The 23,828-nt window shown below is 47.5% G+C and overlaps 1 protein-coding gene across 1 annotated transcript in view; it reads left to right on the forward strand.

Annotated features, from left to right (window-relative positions):
- The first annotated feature begins 5,301 nt into the window (after positions 1 to 5,301).
- ANKRD13C (ankyrin repeat domain 13C) overlaps positions 5,302 to 23,828 on the forward strand; it is a 55,209-nt gene continuing 36,682 nt past the window's right edge. The window contains exons 1-2 of the mRNA XM_040360713.1: positions 5,302 to 5,659; positions 22,089 to 22,130. Of these exons, the coding sequence (XP_040216647.1) occupies positions 5,398 to 5,659; positions 22,089 to 22,130 (304 nt within the window). The 5' untranslated portion in view covers positions 5,302 to 5,397. The remainder of the gene's footprint in view (positions 5,660 to 22,088; positions 22,131 to 23,828) is intronic.

Here is a 23,828-nt window from a genome sequence, read left to right on the forward strand (position 1 = left end):
TATACAAAAAAATATTGGTTAAACCCACAAGTGTTTTTTTTTTTTACCACTACTATTCCTTTATATTGGCTCTTGGAATTTACAAATGCAGCAATTTAGAAATCAGATGAAAGGTTTAGCACTGGGAAACACTTTTTGAATGATAAAAAGTGCATTTTATATATTTTATATACATCTATAGAGATCAGACCAAAATGAGGGACAAATAAGGAGGAAAGAAGGACATTGCCCCAAATCAGGGACAATCCCTCGAAATCAGGGACAGTTGTGAGGTATGCCTACAGCCCAATATGGGCCAATGGGCACTACGAGGAACTACAACTGTTGGGGGGCGGTGGAGGAAGCACATTTTTTTCTGATGGGAAGCTGCGCCCTTTTTCTGATCTGAGGGAGCAGTTCTGTGTCCCCCAGTCGATGCTTTTTTATTACATGCAACTGCGACGTGCAGTAGCGCCTCAGTCTGGCGGGGCTCCGTGGGTTCTTTCTCCGACCCCTGTATTCCGATACATGGCGGAGATATCGCAGTTCAGGGGCTTCATATCCAGATGATATTCCATGCTCCTCCACACACACCTGGAGAGCTTCCCTCTGGGGGCGGCGAGCAAGTGGGAGAGGGATGTGGGCACCTTTGAGGATGAATAGTGGGAGTTGGCACGGCAGGCAGTACAGCTGTGCTCCTTTAACCACCTGAGGCCCGTGCTATAGCCGAATGATGGCTACAGCGCGGACCTGAAAATCCAACTGGACGTCAATTGACGTCCGCCCCTTTTGGCGTTCCCCGCGCGCGCTCCCTTGGACACAGCCAATCACAGATCGCGGCGAACGGCCAATCAGAGTGGCCGTTTGCTATGCGATCTGTGCAGCCAATGAGAGATGATCTCAAATGTAAACATATGAGATCATCTCTCATTACCGGCTCACACAGAGACAGCGTCCTGTCTCTGGAGAGGAGACCGATCTGTGTCTCTTGTACATAGGGACATAGATCGGTTACCTCCCCCAGTCACCCTCCTCCACCTACAGCTAGAATACTATACAGGGAACATATTTAACCCCTTTCTCACCCCCTAGTGTTAACCCCTTCAATGCCAGTCACATTTATACAGTAATTAGTGCATATTTATAGCACTGATCGCAGTATAAATGTGAATGGCGCCAAAAATGTGTCCGATGTGTCTGCCATAATGTCGCCGTCCCAATAAAAATCGCAGATCGCCGCCATTACTAGTAAAAAAATAATAATAATAAAAAAAAAATTCTGTCCCCTATTTTGTAGGCGCTATAACTTTTGCGCAAACCAGTCGCTTATTGCGATTTTTTTTTTTTTTACCAAAAACATGTAGAATACGTATCGGCCTAAACTGAGAATTTTATTTATTTATTTATTTTTTAAATTGGGCTATTTATTATAGCAACAAGTAAAAAATATTGTATTTTTTTTCAAAATTGTCGCTCTTTTTTGTTTATAGCGCAAAAAATAAAAACCATACAGGCGATCAAATACCACCGAAAGAAAGCTCTATTTGTGGGGGAAAAAAGGACGTCAATTTTGTTTGGGAGCCACGTCGCACGACCGCGCAATTGTCAGTTAAAGCGACGCAGTGCCGGAAGCTGAAATTTCACCTGGGCAGGAGGGGGGTATATGTGCCCAGTAAGCAAGTGGTTAATGTGTCCCTACATCTGTCCCAGCTGTATATTGTCCTGAGAGTTCCCTATACGCCGGCTAGATTGTTCAAAATGGGGGGGGGGGGCGAGGCCGAACTCACATTGCCCTAGATGTCTGGGAGACCACGGAGCCCTAGAACTCAAAAGATGCAACCTGTAGAATTTTTTTAAATGTCGCCTATGGAGATTTTTAAGGGTAATTGTTTGTCACCATTCCACGAGCGGGCACAATTTTGAAGCGTGACTTGTTGGGTATAATTTTACTCGGCATAACATTATCTTTCACACAATAAAAAAGAATTGGGCTAACTTTACTGTTGCCTTATTTTTTAATTCATTTTTTCTAAAAAAAGTGCGCTTGTAAGACCGCTGCGCAAATACGTGGTGACAAAAAGTATTGCAATGACCTCCATTTTATTCTCTCGGGTGTTAGAAAAAATAACAATATATAATGTTTGGGGGTTCTCAGTAATTTTCTAGCAAAAAAACGTGTTTTTAACGTGTAAACACTGAGTCTGAAAAACAGGCTCGGGGCTTAAAGGGTCACTAAAGGAAAACAATTTTTTTGCTGAAATGACTGTTTATTGGGTATAGAGACATAAAAGTTAACTGATTCCTTTTAAAAATGATTAAAAATTGAATTTAATCTATCATATAACGTGCCTCTAGTTTCACTTTCGGTTTTAAAGGTACATACATGAATTTCCGGGTGAGAGGTGAGTCGGGAAGACTCACAGAACAAAAACAAACAAATCCAGGGCAGTGTTTTGTTTTTAAAATGAATCTGATTGGTTCTGAGGAGTTTTAGACACACAGTAATGACAGCTTAGACCACCGTGAAAATCTCCCAGTATGATGGTTATAAGGAAACAGGCAACCAGGAAGTGTGGAGATCACAGCAGAATTACAGCTACTTCAAAGCAAAAACAAACAATAAGGACATGAAACCAGTACTGCAGTAAGGTAAAGGAAGCTATTTAGCTAAAAAAAAAAAATCCTTTAGTAACCCTTTAAGAGGATAATGTATGGGGGTTCTAAGTAACAGGGGCGGACTGACCATTCGGGCAATTGGGCACTGCCCGAGGGCCCCCATGCCACTAGGGGGCCCCATCAGAGTTGCCAGCCTCAGTAAAACCAGGGACAGTATGTAAAAATCTGTGTTTTTAAAAAAAATCCCAGGATTATAGCTGCCCCGCCTCTCCAGTACCTTTTCATTGTGTGTGCGTATACTGTGTGTATATTGTGTGTCTGTATACTGTATGTGTGTGTATACTGTGTAGCCCCATAAACTCCTATTACCCGGTGGCCCCATAATCTCCTATTGCCTGGGCCCCATAGTCTCCTATTGCCTGGGGGGCCCATAATCTCCTATTTCCGGGGGCCGCCATAATCTCCTATTGCCTGGGCCCCATAGTCTCCTATTGCCTGGGGGGCCCATAATCTCCTATTTCCGGGGGCCGCCATAATCTCCTATTGCCTGGGCCCCATAGTCTCCTATTGCCTGGGGGGCCCATAATCTCCTATTTCCGGGGGCCGCCATAATCTCCTATTGCCGGGGGCCCCCATAATCTCCTATTGCCCTTGGGCCCCCATAATCTCCTATTGCCCTTGGGCCCCCATAATCTCCTATTACCCGTTGGCCACCATAATCTCCTATTACCCGGGGGCCCCATAATCTCCTATTGCCCAGGGGCCCCAAAATCACCTATTACCCGGGGGCCCCATAATCTCCTAATTTCGGGGGCCCCGTAATCTCCTGTTGCCTGGGGGCCCCCTAATCTCCTATTGCCGGGGGGCCCCCCATAATCTCCTATTGCCGCGGGCCCCCATAATCTCCTATTGCCGGGGGCCCCCATAATCTCCTATTACCCGGGGCCCCCATAATCTCCTATTACTCGGGGGCCCCATAATCTCCTATTGCCCGGGGCCCCATATGAGTTGTCAGTCCGCCCCTGCTAAGTAATTTTCTAGCAAAAAATAAAGATTAAGGGCCAGATTCTCGTAGTTCTGCGTATCTTTGCGCGGGCGTAAGGTATCCGATTTACGTTACGCCTCCGCAACTTAGACGGGCAAGTGCTGTATTCTCAAAGCACTTGCTCCGTAAATTGCGGCGGCGTAGCGTAAAAAGGCCCGCCTAATTCAAATTTGGAACAGGGGGGCGTGTTTTATGTTAATAACTTGTGACCTGACGTGATTGACGTTTTTCACGAACAGGGCATGCGCCGTCCGTGAAAGTATCCCAGTGTGCATTGCTCCAAAGTACGCCACAAGGACGTATGGGTTTCGACGTGAACGTAAATGACGTCCAGCCCCATTCACGGACGACTTACGCAAAATATTAAAAATTTGACGCGGGAGCGACGTCCATACTTAACATTGGTACGCCGCATGTACGCCACCATATAGCAGGGGTAACTTTACGCCGGGAAAAGCCTAACGTAAACAGCGTAACTGTACTGCGTCGGCCGGGCGTACGTTCGTGAATTTGCGTATCTAGCTGATTTACATATTTCTAGACGTAAATCAGCGTACACGCCCCTAGCGGCCAGCGTAAATATGCAGTTATGATCCGACTTACGCCGGTCGGATCTAATAAAAATCTATGCGTAACTGATTCTAAGAATCAGGCGCATAGATACGACGGCAGAACTCAGAGAGATCTATAGACTATGGGCCGGATTCAGAAAGAAGATACGCCGTCGTATCTCTGAGTCCGGCCGTCGTATCTATGCGCCTGATTTATAGAATCAGTTACGCATAGATAAGTCTAAGATCCAACAGGTGTAAGTGACTTACACCGTCGGATCTTAGGCTGCAATACCAGGCCGGCCGCTGGGTGGCGCTTCCGTATCTTTTACGCGTCAAATATGCAAATGAGCATTTACGCCGATTCATAAACGAACGACCGCCCGGCGCTTTTTTTTTACATCGTTTGCGTTCGGCTTTTTCCGGCGGAAAGATACCTCTGCTATAGGAGGGGTAAGTGCGGCATATCCTATGTTAAGTATGGCCGTCGTTCCCGCGACGAGTTTTGAATTTTTTACATCATTTGCGTAAGTCGTTCGCGAATACGGCCGGACGTAATTTACGTTAACGTCGAAAACCAATGAAGTCCTTGTGACGTCATTTGGAGCAATGCACGCTGGGAAAATTTGCGGACGGCGCATGCACTGTTCGATCGGCGCGGGGACGCGCCTGATTTAAATTGTACACGCCCCCTAGCGGCAGAATTTGAATTCCGCCGGGGGATTAACGATACGCTGCCGCAACTTTAGAGGCAAGTGCTAATTGCGGCGGCGTAACGTAAATCAGATAGGTTAGCGGATCTAAAGATCCGCTGACCTATCTGAATCTAGCCCTATAAATATACATCTCTAAATCTATAAATAACATTCTATCACAGAACACACAACAGGTAGAGAAGTGATTCACTTTCCCCTTTAAGAAGCTTTAGCCCCGCCCCTTCACATTGATAACACTTGGAACAGGTTGGACAGCCAGCCCCGCCCCCCGCCTCTATGTATTCTGTTGATTCGGCCAATCACGTGCTTCCCTGGTGCGCGCCCCGTTCTGTTCTCCCGCATGTGTCTCCGCCCACTCCCCCCTCTCTGCGGCGGAAGTCTCGCGCAGGCTCGTAGTAGAGATCTCGCGAGATTTGCGCCGTAAGATGGCCGCGGGAGGTCCTCCGCTGTTCCTGTGAGGGAAGGGATGTCCCGGGTGTGAGCCGCTCCAATGACCGGGGAGAAGCTCCGTCCCCTGCGCCGGGACCACAAGCCGAGCAAGGAGGACGAGCTGCTGGAGCCGGACGAGGATAGCGGAGGGGAAGGCGGGAGGAATAAGAACGCCAAAAGCTTCTCCAATCACCGGATCATCCCGTCCAACCCGGCCCTCAGCCAGGCCTGCTTCCCCGTCCATGAGTGTGTGTTCCGGGGAGACATCCGCCGCCTCTCCTCCCTCATCCGGAGCCACAGCATCGGACACAAGGATATCCATGGTACGGGGGGAGGGGTGTGTATGATGGGGGAGGGGGGGGGGTAACATGACAGATGGAGGGGAGAGGGGGGGTATGACAGAGGGGGGGTATGACAGATGGGGGGGAGAGGGGGGGTATGACAGGTGAGGGGGGTTATTGACAGATGGAGGAGAGAGGGGGGGTATGATAGGTGGGGGAGGGTGTGAGGGGGGTTAATGACAGATGGAGGGGAGAGGGGGGGGTTAATGACAGATGGAGGGGGGGTATGACAGATGGAGGGGAGAGGGGGGGTTAATGACAGATGGAGGGGAGAAGGGGGTATGACAGGTGGGGGGGGGATGCCGGGCAAAGGTTCTGACAGGTGGGGGGAGGGGTATGACAGGTGGGGGGAGGGGTATGACAGGTGGGGAGAGGGGGGGTAACATGACGGGGGAGGGGTATGACAGGTGGGGGGAGGGGACAGGATGATGTCAGGGCTGTTTTGGATGTGTCACTGATGAGGACATGGGGGGGGGGTGTTTATATGTGTGTTGGGGGAGGGGTGTATCAATGGGGGATGAGGGGTATTTAGAGGGGTATTAAAAGGTGGGGAGGGGGTTACTGTTTTGGAAGTGTCACTGGTGATGGTATTGGGGGGGGGGGTAAGTGGTGATGCTTTGTGGGGTGGGGTCTGTGTGTTATGGGGGTGTTGCTGTTAAAAATGGGGGGGGGGGGGCAGTGTAAGTAGCAAGAGTATTGAGGGAGTATAGGATGGCATGTATATGGGGGGGGGGGGGGTAGTTGGGAGTTAAGAAATAGGGGGGTGTGATATAAAGATGGTGTTGGAAGGTGGGTGGGAGGGGGGTCAGTTTGAAGATGAGGGGATTGTTGTGTGAAGTGGGGGGGAAGCAATGTAAACATGGGGTTGGATCGTGGTGGGGGGGGGGGGTTGTCGGTATGAAGCAGTAGGGGGGGGGTGTAAAGATGGTTTTGGGGGTGTTAGTATGAAGCAAAGGGATGTAGGAAAGGTTGTGGGGGGGGGGGGTGAGAGAGGTGTGGTGTAGAGATGGTATGAGGGGGGGGGTCAGTTTATAGCAGAGGGATGGAGTGTATGGGGGGGGGCATGATGTAAAGATGGGGGGGGGGGTGGGGTAGAGTGTAATGGGGGGGCTTGCACATGGCTCCTTTTACAAACTGTTTTCAATGAATTTTAATGTGGAGGTGTGTTTTATGTGCCCCCCCCCTTTTTTTTTATTTAATTTCACCAAAAATGCAACATTCAGGATTTTTATAAATGCAACGGAACCGCAACTGACCGACGTGAGGAGCTCCGTAGTATTTAACCCGTTACCAACCGCCCTATAGACGATATACGTCTACAAGGCGGTTGCTTAACTCTGGGAGGACGTCCATGGATGTCCTCCCAGAATCGCGCTCCCGCGCGCACACGGGAATGTCCGTGACCGCCGGATCACGGTAAATCGTCGCTGATAGCGGCAGTTTACCACGTGATCGATCCGTCCAATGACTGAAATGTTTTTCACAGAGGAACGGATTGTCCCCCACAAGGGATAAAACCGGGGTCTGTTACCCTCCTGCTGACCGATCACAGTAAATATACATGAACAGGTGCAGGCAATCTACATGTTCATTTCCGGCTTGCTTCTGGGTTTGGGTTGCGCATGCGTGCGCCATCTGCCAACCCGTGCCGTGTCCAATCACAGCAGCAGATTTCAGCCGGAAACCTGTTGATAATCTGTGTCCAATCACACACAGTTCTGTGTTTACAAAACTGTGTACAGCGAGCAGCGATCTAGCTGTTACTTCTCCATGATAAGCGGGGAGAAAAAACAACCAGATCAGAAAGTAAAAGCAGCAGACGTTACATATTGTTAGGGACACAATTAAAGTGGAGTTCCACCCATAAATATAACATTACATCAGTAGTTTTAAAAAAATGTCATTAGTCCTTTAGCCCTGGTTCACACTGGGTACGATTTGGAACGATTTGAGGTGCGATTTGACATGTCAAATCGCATCTCAAATCGGCGGCAATGGCACTGTCCTAATCAGTGCGACGCCGCATCTGCGATTTCAAAAAGTAGTTCCTGTACTACTATTTGCGATTTCGGCCGCATTTTACGGCAATTTTGAATTCGCAGCAGTATGAACCTAGGCTTACGGAATTTTTTTTTTTTAGATGCCTTCAAAGTGTTGTTGCTAGGCAGAATAGTTAATCTTCCCACTTCCTGCACCTAGGTGCTTAATGCTTCCTAACCTACACCGCACAGACTCCTGGGAATGTAGTGGGTGTAACTTTCCAGGAGTCTGTGCACTCCCCAGTCTCAAAGAATCATGTGACTTGGACAGTACAGGTGCTGAAACCTGATCTGACACTGCTTGTGCAGCACTGAGCATGTGCGAAATCTGCAAGGCTGAAATCCAGGAAGTCATACAGTCTGGCTTCACGATGCCCACACTTAAGATGGCCCCAGTCAATTTCTATTTTATAAAGTGTCTAAATGCTGTAACAACCTAACAAAACGCACCTTAGTTTACAGACTAACTTTACTAGAATACATTAAGCTTGTGTATTACAGGGGTATTTATATTTAAAAAGTGAAATTGTGGCCGGAACTCCGCTTTAACCCATTCTTAGCAAGTGTACATTATTATCATTGATCACTGTATTGGTGTCACTTGCGACGTCCATGTCACGTAACGCCCGGCTGCCCAAAACCTATCGCAGTCACACTATAAGTCGCTGATCACCACCATTACAGTATAGCTGCCTAAATTCCATTGTGTGTGTGTGTACCATAGTTTTGAATAACATTCATTCAAACCAATTAACATGCACTTAGTGGAATCTTTTTTTTTTTTTTTTTATATAAACAAGACATGTGGCAGAATACAATTTGGTCTACATTTATGAAATGTGTGTGTGTGTGTGTATATATATATATATGTGTGTGTGTGTGTGTGTGTGTGTGTGTGTGTGTGTGTGTGTGTGTGTGTGTGTGTGTGTGTGTGTGTGTGTGTGTGTGTGTGTGTGTGTGTGTATATGTGTATGTATGTATGTGTGTGTATATATATATATATATATATATATATATATATATATATATATATATATATATATATATATATATATAAAAAATAATAATTTATTTTATTATTATTATTATTATTTTTTTTTTTTATGTTTGTATTGGAAATGTTTTATAACAGAAGGAAAAAATATATATATGTGCCCAGACACAATTTTCTAGTCACCATGGTGACCTGGGATTTAGTCGAGCTTTAATTTTATTTATTTTAATTTATTCTATAAACTAAAAAAGGGTGGAGATTAAAAAAAAAAAAAAAAAAAAATCTTTATAATATATGTGTATCTATCTAAGTTGAATTTTTTTTTTTTTTATTAAATACAGGGCTTGACAAATCCCAGGTCACCATGGCGACTAGAAATTGTGTCCTGGCGCATGGGCTTTTGTCAGTGCACACAAGAGAAGGGGTTTTGTCCTTGAAAATAAAGCTCCTTCTATTATTTAAAAAAAAAAAAAAAAAAAATACTTAGCTGGCTCCTAGATTCAAAGCAAATTTATCAAGCTATGATATAATAAAACAGTGGTGAGTAAATACCACCAAAAGAGAGCTCTTATTTCTATGAAAAAAAAATGATGTAATTTTGTAATTTGAGCTGTGTGTTAGTGGGCGTCCTGACTCTCCTGTAGTCCAAGGGAGGGGGCAAGCACGACACCCCACACCCCCGCCCTAATTTGTTTCTTACTGTGGGGGGGGCGTGGGTTAGCGTGTGACGTCGCCGATCGTCGTTCCTTATGACAGGGAACAGACGATCGGTGACAGGCTCACTAGGAAGAACGGGGGAAAGGTTTGTTCACACTTCTCCCCTCCCCGTTCTTCAGCACTGTGACCCGATCGCGGGACACTGTCGGCGATCGGGTACGCAGTTCCCGCGGGGGGACGGTCACGGAGCTTAGGACCGGGACGTGAGTGCGCCGCCCATGGCTGGGCTTTTAAATGGGACGTACATGTACGCCCTTGTGCCCAGCCGTGCCATTCTGCAGACGTATATCTGCGTGCGGCGGTCCTTAACCACTTAACACCCGCCGCACGACTATTTACGTCCGCAAAATGGCACGGACAGGCAGATGGGCGTATATATACGTCCTTGCCTTTGCACGGGTCGGGGGTCCGATCGGGACCCTCTCCGCTGCGTGCGTCGGATTCCCTCGGGGAGCGATCCGGGATGACGGTCGCGATCGCCCCCCGGAGCTGAAGAACGGGGAGAGCCGTATGTAAACACGGCTTCCCTGTGCTTCACTGTGGCGGCGCATAGATCGTGTCATCCCCTTTATAGGGGAGACGCAATCGATGACATCAGACCTACAGCCACACCCCCCTACTGTTGTAAACACACACTAGGTGAACACTAACTCCTACAACGCCACCTGTGGTTAACTCCCAAACTGCAACTGTCATTTTCACAATAAACAATGTAATTTAAATGCATTTTTTGCTGTGAAAATGACAATGGTCCCAAAAATGTGTCAAAATTGTCCGAAGTGTCCGCCATAATGTCACGAAAAAAAACGCTGATCGCCGCCATTAGTAGTAAAAAAAAAATTGCAATAAATGCAATAAAAATATCCCCTATTTTGTAAACGCTATAAATTTTGCGCAAACCATCGATAAACGCTTATTGCGATTTTTTATTTTATTTATTTTTTTACCAAAAATAGGTAGAAAAATACGTATCGGCCTAAACTGAGGGGGGAAAAAAAATTATATGTTTTTGGGGGATATTTATTACAGCAAAAAGTAAAAAATATTGCATTTTTTTCAAAATTGTTGCTCTATTTTTGTTTATAGCGCAAAAAATAAAAACCGCAGAGGTGATCAAATACCACCAAAAGAAAGCTCTATTTGTGGGGAAAAAAGGACGCCAATTTTGTTTGGGAGCCACGTCGCACGACCGCGCAATTGTCTGTTAAAGCGACGCAGTGCCGAATCGCAAAACCTGGCCTGGGCATTTAGCTGCCTAAAGGTCCGGGGCTTAAGTGGTTAAAAAAATATTTTTTTTTTTTTTTTTTTTTTTTTTTTTTTAATAATCCTGTAAAAAGATGTGCATTTTATTATTATTTTATATAAAGGCGAACTTGTTCTTAAGGTTTGACAACAAAACCTGGAAGCTGATTGGTTTCTATGCAGAGCTGCACCAGATTTTGCTCTCTCCAGTTTTAGTAAATCAATCTCTGAGCGGCCGGTTTAGGACTCTAGCAGCGGTGATTATTGGTTTATAGATTTATTGTGCCCTTGGCGATGAGCCGCTCCTCCATGAGTCATATTTCCATTTTATAACATTTCCTGTTTGTTTTCTCGTGTAGGTGCACATGCTTTGTGTCCGCACCTGTAATGACCTAAAGCCAAATCTTCTCTCGCGCTTCTTCTTCCCCCTCTTATGGTTCGCAGTTCTTTGGCCAGATGTTGCTCTGTAAATACCTTTTTATTTTCTTTGGGATGTATTGGTTTTCCTGTTCTATTTGCACACTCGCTCACACACGCACAACTCGCCACACGCCATGCTAGTCGCTAATTAACTCGCTGCCAAATGTAAATATGATGGGTAGCCATGTCGGGGGTGATTGCTCTTTCCTGTACGCTCAGAACAGGCATATTTCTTAATTCCTGGTCCTAGGAGTCCTTTCTAAGTGGTGAGATTGAGCGCAGAATTTTTTATTGGAGTAGGAAGCTTTTTTTTTTATGGATGAGATGAAGCGGAGAAGCAAGCGCAGCAGTAAAATCCCAGGCTCGCTAGACATTACAGTTATAGCACCCTGGTGAGGTACAGGACGAAAATTTCCGCTCTTAAATAATTCTACACGCTTGATATGTTGTATAAATCTGCTGATTTAAAATTTCCTGGTGCTGAAAATGGTGGCAGCTGTTCCCTTATTTCACAGTAACTTATATTCAATTCCTTGTATGTATATAAAAAATATTATTCCCATACACTGCATTTCTTTTTTGTTACCCCAGTACTTTAAAGCGGAGGTTCACCCAAAAAAAACGTCTATATACCATTACATCCACTCATCCAGCATACTTCCGACAGCATGCTTGTGTTTTTTTTTGCTGTACATACCGTTTTATAGTTCTTTTTCTTTTCTCACTCCCGCGGGGATCAGGCGTTCCTATGAAAAGGCGTAGATGATTGACGTGCGGATAAGGCGCGTCACGCGTTCCGAAAATAGCCGGACTGGGACTCGGCTCTATACGGCGTATGCGCACAGACTAGGAGCCGTGTAGAGCTGACTGCGCAGGCGCCGTATATAGCTGAGTCCCAGTGACGCGCCTTATCCGCACGTCAATCATCTACGCCTCTTCATAGGAACGCCTGATCCCCGCGGGAGTGAGAAAAGAAAAAGAACTACAGGCATACCCCGCTTTACGAACATTCACTTTACATACACTCGCGAGTACGGACATACCCGCCAATGTACGTAAAGTGCCTCACAAGTACAAATATTCCCGCTCCATGCACCTGCACTAGACGGAACTGAAGCTCTGAGCACGTAGCCTGCCCTGTTCCAGCGTGCTCTTCCTGTATCCTGGCCGCGTCCCCACCTCCAGTGACTTCACATTCACTCAGTGATTCTTCCGGCTTCCCTGTCAGCCACAGAATGCCATCCAGCCTCTCCACAGAACTGTCCTCTGTGCACAGCGCGATGTCCGGGGGATGGATTGCAGCGGCCCCCCCTGCATTTGATTAGCTTATTTACATGTGAGTGTTCCCCTGGCGCCCACGACTACAGCCCCCCCTGGCGCCCACGACTACAGCCCCCCCTGGCGCCCACGACTACAGCCCCCCCTGGCGCCCACGACTACAGCCCCCCCTGGCGCCCACGACTACAGCCCCCCCTGGCGCCCACGACTACAGCCCCCCTGGCGCCCACGACTACAGCCCCCCCTGGCGCCCACGACTACAGCCCCCCTGGCGCCCACGACTACAGCCCCCCTGGCGCCCACGACTACAGCCCCCCTGGCGCCCACGACTACAGCCCCCCTGGCGCCCACGACTACAGCCCCCCTGGCGCCCACGACTACAGCCTAGAAGTGAAAAAATGTATTGCTTCGCTTTAAGTACATTTTAGTTTTACATACATGCTCCGGTCCCACTGTGGACTTAAAAGTGGGGTATGCCTGTATATAACGGTATGTACAGCAAAAAAAAAAGCATACATGTCGTTAGTATGCTGGATGTAATGGTATAGAATTGTTTTAGGGTGAACCTCCGCTTTAAAGCCGTGTACACATGATCGGTTTGTCTGATGAAAACAGACTGTTTTCATCGGACAAACCAATCGTGTGTGGGCCCCATCAGTCTTTTTTTTTCCATCGGTGAAAAAATAAATAAAACAAGTTTTTTAAATTGTTCCTATGGATAAAAAAACCGACAGAAAAATCTGATTTGTCTGTGTGGAACTCCATCGGAGAAAAATCCACGCATGCTCAGAATTAAGTCGACGCATGCTCGAAAGCAATGAACTTCATTTTTTCTCAGCACGTCGTGGTGTTTTACATCACCGCATTTGGACACGGTCAGATTTTTGACTGATGGTGTGTGTGTGTGTATGCAAGACTGATGGCGTCCTTTCATCTGATATCCGACAAAAAATCCATTGGATTAGATTCCATCAGATATCCGATCGTGTGTACAGGGCTTTAGGCTCCGTTTACATATATGCGAATTGGATGCGTTTTTTGAACCCCATCCGATATGCAGGAAATGGGAATCAAAACGGCTTTCTATGGATGCCAGTGTTCTATCGAATGGTGCATCCCCGTTGGATAAATGCTTCCCGACTAAAGTCAGCAGCTACAACAAATGCTGCAGATGCTGATTTTGTGTGTGTGTGTGTACACTTACCTGTCCAGGGCACCTACAATGTCGGCACCCAAAGCCGATCTGTCCCTCGGTAAGGGAATCAGGAAGTGACGCTTTGCTGCTTCACTTCCTGGTTCCCTACTGTGCATGCGTGAGTCGCGGTGCGCGTTCCTACTGGCCCCCGCTGTCTTCTGGGACCTGTCTCCCGGAAGACAGCGGGGGGAGGGGGGGTACCGGACGTGGCATATGCCCAGACGTAGGAGCGAATACCTGGAATACACACACACCGGAGGGGGGATTCCGAAAAGCGCAAGTTCCATTTTTGGGTGGACACAGCGGCCGGCTTCCCAGCACGCACCTTAACAACCAGCTATTGTCAAAGAGGCCGGCTCCAAAAATCGGCATCTGGGCCGCATTTTAAAAGCCGCTGAACTGCTGCTTTGGAAATTTTGCACTGAAAACTGAAATTTTGCATCAGACATGTGTGAACCGAGCCTTATGCCGCGTAAACACGACCGTTTTTCCTTAATGAGAAAAATGCAATTTTTTTAATTGGTCGTGAAAAACGATCGTGTGTGGGCGCCAGAGCATTTTTCTTAACGTGAAAAATGGGAAATAAAAATTTAGAACCTGCTCTATTTTTTTTTTCTCGTCTTTCACGTCGTGAAAAAAACGGTTGTGTGTACGCTTTAACGAGGGGGAAAAGAAAACGCACATGCTCAGAAGCAAGTTGAGACGGGAGCGCTCGTTCTGGTAAAAGTAGCGTTCGTAATGGCGTTGGCCCCTTCGTCACGCTGTAACAGACTGAAAAGCGCGAATCGTCTCTCACCAAACTTTTACGAACACACGGTAAAGCAAAATCGGCAAAAGCAGCCCAAAGGGTGGCGCCATTCGAATGGAACTTCCTCTTTATAGTGCCGCCGCACGTCACCGCGCTTTGCTCGAGCATTTTTTTTTTCACGATCGTGTGTATGCAAGGCAGGCTTGAGAGGAATCACGTCGCGAAAAATCGTCTTTTTTCCCATGACATGAATAATGGTCGTGTGTACGCGGCATTAAAGTACCAAATTGTAGTCTTACAAACTTCAGTAAACGTTATACAAGAATACAGGTTAAAGGGTTGGTTCACCTTTACAGAGAAGGTAAAAGGTGAACTAACATGAACCAACACCTCTCCCCTCCCCCGTCACTGCTGTACTTGGCTCCAGGGTTGCCGAGCTGTCGGCACACACGGTTGGTCCAGGGGTGGGGGGTGGGGAGGGGTTGAGACTTGAAATCCCTGTTCTCCCTCTTCTGTCAAAGGAACTTCACTTACCAATCAGAATTGATCTTATCTATCCCAAAAATGCTGACGGTGAAGAGGGGAAATCGGTGCGAAAGATTGCTGACGGCAAATACAGAGGGGGGTTTGTCCAGTATTTACTTTTTGTTGTAAAGGTGAACTAAACCTTTGGGGCTAGATTCAGAAAGGAATTTACGTTGGCGTATCTATTGATACGCAGCGTAAATTCAAAGCTGCGCCGGCGTATCTTCTTTCTGTATTCAGAAAGCAAGATACGCCGAAAATTTGACTAAGATCCGACTGGCGTAATTCTCTTACGCCGTCGTATCTTAGTTGCATATTTACGCTGGCTGCTAGGTGGCGCTTCCGTCGATTTACGCGAGGAATATGCTAATTGGGGAGATACGCTGAGTCAGAAACGTACGTCCGCCCGGCGCAATTTTTTACGTTGTTTACGTTAGGCTTTTTCCGGCGTAAAGTTACCCCTGCTATTTGAGGCGTATCCTATTAAGTATGGACGTCGGGCCAGCGTCTAATTTTCCGTTGATTACGTCGTTTGCGTAAGTCGTTCACGAATAGGGCTGTACGTAAGTTACGTTCACGTCTAAAGCATTGACGATTTGCGGCGTAATTTCGAGCATGCGCAATGGGATTCTTTCACGGACGGCGCGTGCGCCGTTCGTAAAAAACGTCAAATACATGGGGTCATAAGTAATTTAAATAAAACACGCCCACATCATCCGCATTTGAAATAGGCGGGCTTACGCCGGACCACATACGATACGCCGCAACTTGGGGCGCAAGTTCTTTATGAATTCGGAACTAATTGCCCTAAGTTACGGCGGCGTAACATATCTGAGATACGTTGCGCCCACGTATCTGAATCTAGCCCTTAACGTGTTCTTGCAGGGTTTGACAAAATTCGTTTGAATCTAGGAGCCAGCTAAAAAAGTTAGGAGCCAGTTTTTTTTTTTTTTTTGTATTGGGGCACTTTCACACTGGGGTGTCGCAGGCGTTAGCGGTAAAGTTTACCGTAGTTTTTGCCCCAATTTTCAGCCGCTAGTGGGGCGCTTTTAACCCCTGCTAGTGGCCGAAAAAGGGTTAAAATCGCCGTATTCACCGCTCCTACAGCGCATCAAAGATGCGGCTGGCAGGACTTTATTTTTTTTTTTACCGTCCTGCCAGCGCACTGAGATTTTTTGGTGTAAGTTCAATTACTGAAATTCTACACAGATTGCTGGTAATGACTTATTAGGGCAAGAAGGGTTCCAGAACTAGATGGATCCCTATTGTCAGGGAAAAGCTTACTAGTTTAAAGCGGAGGTTCACCCTAAAATAATTATATACTATCCCGTCCAGCATACTTGCGTCAGCTACAGTGTGCTTCTTTTTTTTTTTTTGCGCTGTATTTACCGTTTAATCCCTCAGTTTCTTTTCAGACTCCCGCGGGAAGTAGGCGTTCCTATGAAGAGGGTAACATGATTGACGTCCGGCTATGGCGCGTCACGCGTTCCGAAAATAGCCGAAATAGGACTCGGCTGTATACGGCGCCTGCGCAGTCAGCTCCTAGTCCGTGCGCAGGCGCTGTGAAGAGCCGAGACCTAGTCCGACTTTTTTCGGAACCCGTGACGCGCCATAGCCGGACGTCAATCATGTTCCCCCTCTTCATAGGAACGCCTACTGAAAAGAAACTGAAGGATTAAACGGTAAATACAGCGAAAAAGAAAAAAGAAGCATACTGTAGCTGACGCAAGTATGCTGGATGGGATGGTACATAGATGTTTTTTAGGGTGAACCTCCGCTTTAATGTGTTTAATATTCACTTCCTGCAGAATATAAACAAAGGGTAAACATTATATTATAAACATTAGACGTTTCTTTATTTTTTTGGCTTGATTTACCTTGTTTCCATGGGGCAATCTGATTTCCCCCTGCTTAGCATCACCACCGGATGTCGTTCGCGGCCTTTTCCCAGGATCGCCGCAAGCTGTGGGCAGGATGTTTTAGGCGAGGCTGCGGCTTTGGCCTAGTCCGCGGAGCGCCGGTCCTAAGTTTTAGTCGAGGCCGCGGTTTCGGCCTAGTCTGCCGCGATCCTGGGAAAAGGGCGCGGACTAGGCCGAAGCCGCGGCCTCGCCTAAAACATCCTGCTCGCCGCGATCCTGGGAAAAGGCCGCGAGCAGCATCCGGAGTTCCTTTTCCTAGCATCACGGCGAGCTGCGGCAGGATGTTTTAAGTGAGGCCGCGGCTTCGGCCTAGTCCTATGGAACAAAAAAAATCAGTGGCTGCCGCGCTGCTCTTACTTCTCTATCCCCGCTGATTGAGGCTCAGTAATTATCTTACTTCTCCATCCCCGCTGATTGAGACTCTGGAACTCATGTCTACCTTCCCAGCCAAGACCCCACTCGCCAGGACGCTATTTCGTTGTCGAGCCCTGTAAGTTCTTGTATAAAGTTTATTTTAATGAAATTTGTATGACTAAAGTTTGTTACTTTTTTTTTAATGTCTCTGTAATAAAACAAACACAAATCTCTATCTGGACTTGGTGATATTAACCCCTTCCTGCCGCCTCCTCCCAGCCCTTTAAGGGCAACTGAATGCCAGGAGGTGGAGCTAGACATTTGGGGTCATGTGATTGGCTGTCACATGATCGGAAACAGAATGGATCAAGGTAAAAACCTTGAGCCCTTTACAGCCACTAATAATAGTTTTTATTGTATGTGTCTGCTGGTAAAAGTCAAGTACTGTAAACTTCCTTCCTGTCCCCAGAGTCTTCCTTATTGTTGGGGGTGAATGACTGTGAAAATCGAAGCCCCCCCCCCCCCCCGGCCAGTTCTTCGCTGGGATTGCTTTGCTGGATATCTGCAGTTGGGTGCCATTGGCCCCTTACTGTACTTTGCCATAGCTAGGCAATGTAAGGTCAAATCAAGGATCTTATCCTATTGCCTTTTCTGTGCGATTACGTTATTTAGAAGGTGAGGCAAACGTAACAATTTTTTACGATTATTTATTTTGATGGATTTTCTCTGGGATTAGTTACTCTAAGATGCTTTTTTATTTTATTTTATTTTTTTATGTTTTCTCTTGTGTGGAGAAACCTTCTGTTTATTCAAACGGTCAACTTGGCGAATGCAGAACCGCACTGTGACATTCTCTCCACGCAGCAGAGCTCTTTTGTTTTGTGCACACAAACTGCGTCCACTTTCACAGAGCTGAATAAATCGCCACTATGTTGTTAAGATTTATTTTTTTACTAATTGAGTTGCATGCCTTCGCATCTCGCCTTACCCCAGAGAGAAAGGAACCATTGGCCGCCTTTGAAAAGAATCCCGTAGAGAAACGTCTAAATTAAAACCTAATGGAATCGCTGCCAAGTCTTCCTGCGCAGAATGTTACTCGATCGCTCCGCTTCTGATGCCCAGGCTGACTAATCCTCCCACCCTTGTAGAAATGCGCCCGTGTAATGATCCGCACGCCGCTGGCAAAGTGCTGCACATTGCGCTTTTTAGCTTCCTAAACCATGTAAATATATTTGTGCCAGGTGCTTCAGCTTTCTAGGAAATAGAGATGTTGCCGCAGCAGCTGTGCAGATCTTACAAAAGAATTCTGTCGCCGAGCATAGCGATGTGTTTAGTTGTGTCAATGTGAGGAACTAGCGTGTGGCCCAGAGTAGGCGGATCTTGCCACACAAGGTATTCAAGGTACTATTTACACCTTCATGGGTTTGACCGCCTCCTGGCTTTGGCAGATCCATGCTGTTCAATCCCCTACCACTGCCATCTTATCCGCTTCTTTAGGCTGCATTCACACTGTAACGCCGCATACGCGGCGTATTTTGCCGCGATTTGTTTAACTTTTTTTTTTTAACAAGACATTTACATTGATGTCTATGCCCGAACGCCGCCTGAAAAAAGGGTCCGGGACTTGTTTTCAGGCGTATGGAGTGAGATGTGAACCATCTCATAGACATCAATGCAAATTCGCCCCTCCAGCGGCACGAGCGTCGCGCTTCAGGCGTACATACGCCGAGGTGTGAATGCAGCCTAAGGCACATAGCTATGGCACATATGTTATAGCGCCTACAAAATAGGGGATAGAATTATGACTTTTTTTTTTTTTTTTTTTATTAGTAATGGCAGCGATCTGCGATTTTTGTCAGGACTGCGATATTACGGCGGACACATCGGACACTTTTGGCAAATTTTTGGAACTATTCACATTTATACAGCAAACAGTGCTATAAATATGCACTCATTACTGTATAAATGTGACTGGCAGGGAAGGGGTTAACACTAGGGGGCGATCAAGGGGTTAAATGTGTTCCCTGCTAGGTGATTCTTACTGTGGGGGGAGGGGACTGACTGGGGGAGGTGACCGATCTGTGTCCCTATGTACAAGGGACACAGCATCAGTCTCCTCTCTCCCCTGACAGGACGTGGATCTCTGTGTTTACATGCAGAGATCCACGTCCCTGGCTCTGTGACTGGCAATCGCGGGTGCCTCGTGGACATCGCGGCTGCCAGGCACGAGCATCGGCACATGAGTGACCCGGCGGGCACGCACGCCCCCCAGCGGCGAGAGGCCATATGTTGACGGCCTCCCGGCATTGTAGAGCCACCTTGTGGCCGGATAGGAAGTGGGTTAAGTTGTACCCATAGGTAAGCCTAGAATAAGGCTTGCCTATAGGCAGTGTACATATTAGTGGTGCAACGGATCGTCATTGATCCGTACGGATCAACCTCTTCGGATTGGCACACGTGATCCGCGGATTGGAGGCTCCTCGTCCATAGGGAAGGCCACGGCTTCGGCCTAGCTCCCGGAGCGGCTGCCATCTTGGTCCACCCGGCGGCGGCCGCAACAAGCATTCCTGGCCTTCCTGATTGTCTGGATTTCGCTCCCCTCCTGGATCAGCCACCAGGAGGGCATTTTCTTTTCAGCTGCTGCCTATTTATAAAGGGCAAGGACTTTTTAACGCGAAACGGTGCTATTTTATTTATTTTTTTGGTTCAATATACTTCAATGGAGAAGCTGCAGAAAAGCATGTCATGTGTTTTTGCGGCAATTTGTGTTTTGTAATCTGCCCAACAACAAATTGGCCCAAAAAAAACCTGCAATTTTTATTTTTGTTTTTTAAAAGGCTATTATCCGATTAATCGAAACAATCGATTATGAAAATAATCGTTAGTTGCAGCCCTAGATTATACATCAATGTTGATTGGGAGAGTGACTTTTTATTTTATTTTTATTTTCAGCTTTCTTTTTACGGAATCGACCATCTAAAGAGATTCCAAGCCTTCCCATATGCTTTCTCATGTAGATGTAACGCATGAAACGAGATCCCCCTCCCCCCTCACTCTACCTGAAATATTGATATAAATTGCTGTTTAAAGTTTTATCGGAATAACTTGTGTGTTTGCTGCCCCAGTTCTGTCAGCCTCAATATGTAAAAGGGCCCCTCTAAGGCTTTTCATGGTCCCTTTTTAAAAAGGTTCTCTCGTTTCCTTCTTAAATGGCTGCCAGATAATTAGGACTTGCGCTCCATGACACCGGAATGTGTGCTAATGTTAGAATTGCTGCCTGCTTGCCTTTCATCTTCACGTGATGAATTCTTTTATTGCTGAAAGAGAAGTCTGTCTTAAAAAAAAAAAAACGCGACTTTTTCTTTTTAATCAGAAGTAAGCTTCCAAACTACGTTTCGGGGCCCCAGGAGGCTTTGTCGCCATTTTAGTATGCGCGGCATATTTGTAAATTTTATAGCAGATTTACCAAAGCAAAGGGATCTCTTCGACACTAAGTATCTGCGCTTCTGTCTTCACCTTGTTTTATTTCAGGTCCCACAGCCATCTTGATTGGGCCAGGCTAATTCAACACAATACCCACACATGTGCATGGGAGTTTTGTCCTGGCACGCAATCATGGCTCAGCGTACCCACCGAAAGTGTATCTTCCCGGCACCCCTCTCGGGCGGTGTGGTAGTGTGCATCTTCCTGGCATCCCTCTCGGGCGGGCCGGGAGTGTGCGTCTTCCCGGCACCCCTCTCGGGCGGGCCGGGAGTGTGCGTCTTCCTGGCCCCTTTTTCGGGTGGGCCGGGAGTGTGCGTCTTCCCGGCACCCCTCTCGGGTGGGCCGGGAGTGTGCGTCTTCCCGGGCACCCCTCTCGGGTGGGCCGGGAGTGTGCGTCTTCCCGGGCACCCCTCTCGGGTGGGCCGGGAGTGTGCGTCTTCCCGGGCACCCCTCTCGGGTGGGCCGGGAGTGTGCGTCTTCCCGGGCACCCCTCTCGGGTGGGCCGGGAGTGTGCGTCTTCCTGGCCCCTTTTTCGGGTGGGCCGGGAGTGTGCGTCTTCCCGGCACCCCTCTCGGGTGGGCCGGGAGTGTGTGTCTTCCCGGCACCCCTCTCGGGCGGGCCGGGAGTGTGCGTCTTCCCGGGCACCCCTCTCGGGCGGGCCGGGAGTGTGCGTCTTCCCGGGCACCCCTCTCGGGCGGGCCGGGAGTGTGTGAGTCTTCCTGGCCCCTTTTTCGGGTGGGCCGGGAGTGTGCGTCTTCCTGGCCCCTTTTTCGGGTGGGCCGGGAGTGTGTGTCTTCCCGGCACCCCTCTCGGGTGGGCCGGGAGTGTGTGTCTTCCCGGCACCCCTCTCGGGTGGGCCGGGAGTGTGCGTCTTCCCCGGCACCCCTCTCGGGTGGGCCGGGAGTGTGCATCTTCCCCGGCACCCCTCTCGGGTGGGCCGGGAGTGTGCGTCTTCCCCGGCACCCCTCTCGGGCGGGCCGGGAGTGTGCGTCTTCCCGGGCACCCCTCTCGGACGGGCCGGGGAGGGCGCATCTCGCTGTGTCTGCAGGCAGTGATCACAGGAAAAAAAAAATAGGTACAGCAGTTCTTTTGTGTGTTTTTTTTTTTTTTTTTTTTTTTGGCAGAACAGGCTTAGTTTCTTGTAACATACAATTCTACCTGCTGTCAGGTTTGTGTTGTGTGGTGGTGTTTTTGTTTTTATTTTTTTATTTACTTTTTAGTTTTTTTAGTTCTGCCTGAATTAAGGATATAGTTACTGTGCTTCAGTCTTGCTTGCCTTCCGTACTGCTTATTGGTTATTCCCTCCTTGAGCCCTGTCCAGGGACAGACTTTCTTGCAGCAGTCATTCAGCAAGATTATGTTGGCAGTAGTTTTCACAAAGTTGGCATATCACAAAATTCTGATACAAACTATATAGGAAAGAGTTTTTTTTTTTTCTAGTCTGAAAATTGTCCTGTGGTATTGAGTTTAATTTTTCTGATTTTGTTTATTTTGCAGGTAATACGCCGTTACACCTCGCTGTGATGCTGGGCAACAAAGGCAAGTATTATGTATTTTGTTATTGGCCTTCGCAGTACTTCAGTCTTTTTAACTTTTCTGCTCTGACCACCAGCTGGGTCGTTAATGACCAAAAACATTCCATCCTAATATCTAAATTGACTTTTGTTGGTGTTGAATGTTCCCTCAACACCTTAGAATAACTCCCTCCATTGGTGCCAGTACCTGCAATAATAACCCCCAGCATTAGTGGTCAGTGGCAGTGTGGTTTTAAACTTCCTCTATTGGTCAGGGGCAATGCTGAACCAACCCTAACACCCTCCCTTCATTTATGGTCAATGGCAGTGCTGTTAACCTCTTTCCTGAACTTTCAGTGTAGGGTTGTACCAATACAGAGCATTTGCACAAGTACTTGTACTCACACAAATGCTCCCGATGCCTGACCCGATACCGGGCGGGCGGAGTCTGTGAGCAGGGCAGGCGGGCGCAGTCTGTGGGGCGGAGAGCGAGTCCTCAGCTAGGTAAGCTGACAGTGTGCAGGGCGCAGCCGCATTAGGATTGGTGACCGGAGCCCTCACATTCGGTCGCTGTCAGCTTGGACACCCCGACGCCCATCTTGGCACACCCTGCACTTGGCCACAGTAAGCCAGCAGCGGACATCTTGTTACACCCAGCCCATACAGTTCGGGATGGGTGTAGCAAGATGTCTGCTGATACTTACTGATGCCGAGTGTAGGGTGTACCAAGATGGGCATCGCAGCGTAGCATTTCAAAATCCTTTCCTCATGTCATTTTATTGTGGCATTTCAGTGCCTGCCAATCGGTGCCAGCCACCTGTCGGTGCCATTGGTGCCACCCGTAAGTGCTGCCCATCAAGGCCCATAAGTGCTACCTATCAGTGTCCATAAGTGCCAAGTGTCAGTGCCATCCATCATAGCCACCTGTCAGTGCCCATGAGTGCCGCCTATCAGTGCCCATCAGTCCAACTGTCACATGACATTAAAAAAAAGTATCGGTAATCGGTATCGGCGAGTACATGGGGAAAAAAAAGTATCGGTACTTGTACTCGGATCTAAAAAGTGGGATCGGGACAACCCTAATTCAGTGTTTACTTACCAGATCACCCACTCCTGCATTGCTCTTTCCTGATGTTGTGCCAAGACTACACTTTCAGGTGGAGTGATCTCAGAATAGGGACCTACGCGTGGCAGGCCTGCACATAGATCCAGTGGGTGTGCGTTGGGCACCAGGGGTCTTAACCACTTCAGCCCCGGAAAGATATACCCTCTTTATGACCATTTTTTGCGGTACGGCACTGCGTTAGTTTAACCGACAATTGCGTGGTCGTGCGACGTTGTACCCAAATACAATTTATGTCTTTCTTTTTTATTTGTGAAAAAAAAAAAAAAAAACTTTCTTTTGGTGATATTTGATCACCCCTGTGTTTTTGTTAGTTTTTTTGCGCTATTGACAAAAAAAGTGACCATTTTGAAAACAATTTATATATATTTTTTTACTTTTTGCTATAATACATATCCAATACAAAAATGTCATTTGTGTGTGCGCGCGCGTGTGTGTGCGTGTGCGCGTGTGTGTGTGCGTGCGCACACGTGTGTGTGTGTGCCATCTATTCCAAGGAACTTTGGTTTGGAAGTCCTTTTCCCTGCATTTGAAAACCACTTGGAGGAGAGTTGAACAATAGGCCATTTGCAGGCACATACTGTAAAAACAGCTGACTGG

This window comes from Rana temporaria, chromosome 7 (genome assembly GCF_905171775.1).
Source record: "Rana temporaria chromosome 7, aRanTem1.1, whole genome shotgun sequence".
NCBI classification, from domain to species: Eukaryota; Metazoa; Chordata; class Amphibia; order Anura; family Ranidae; genus Rana; species Rana temporaria.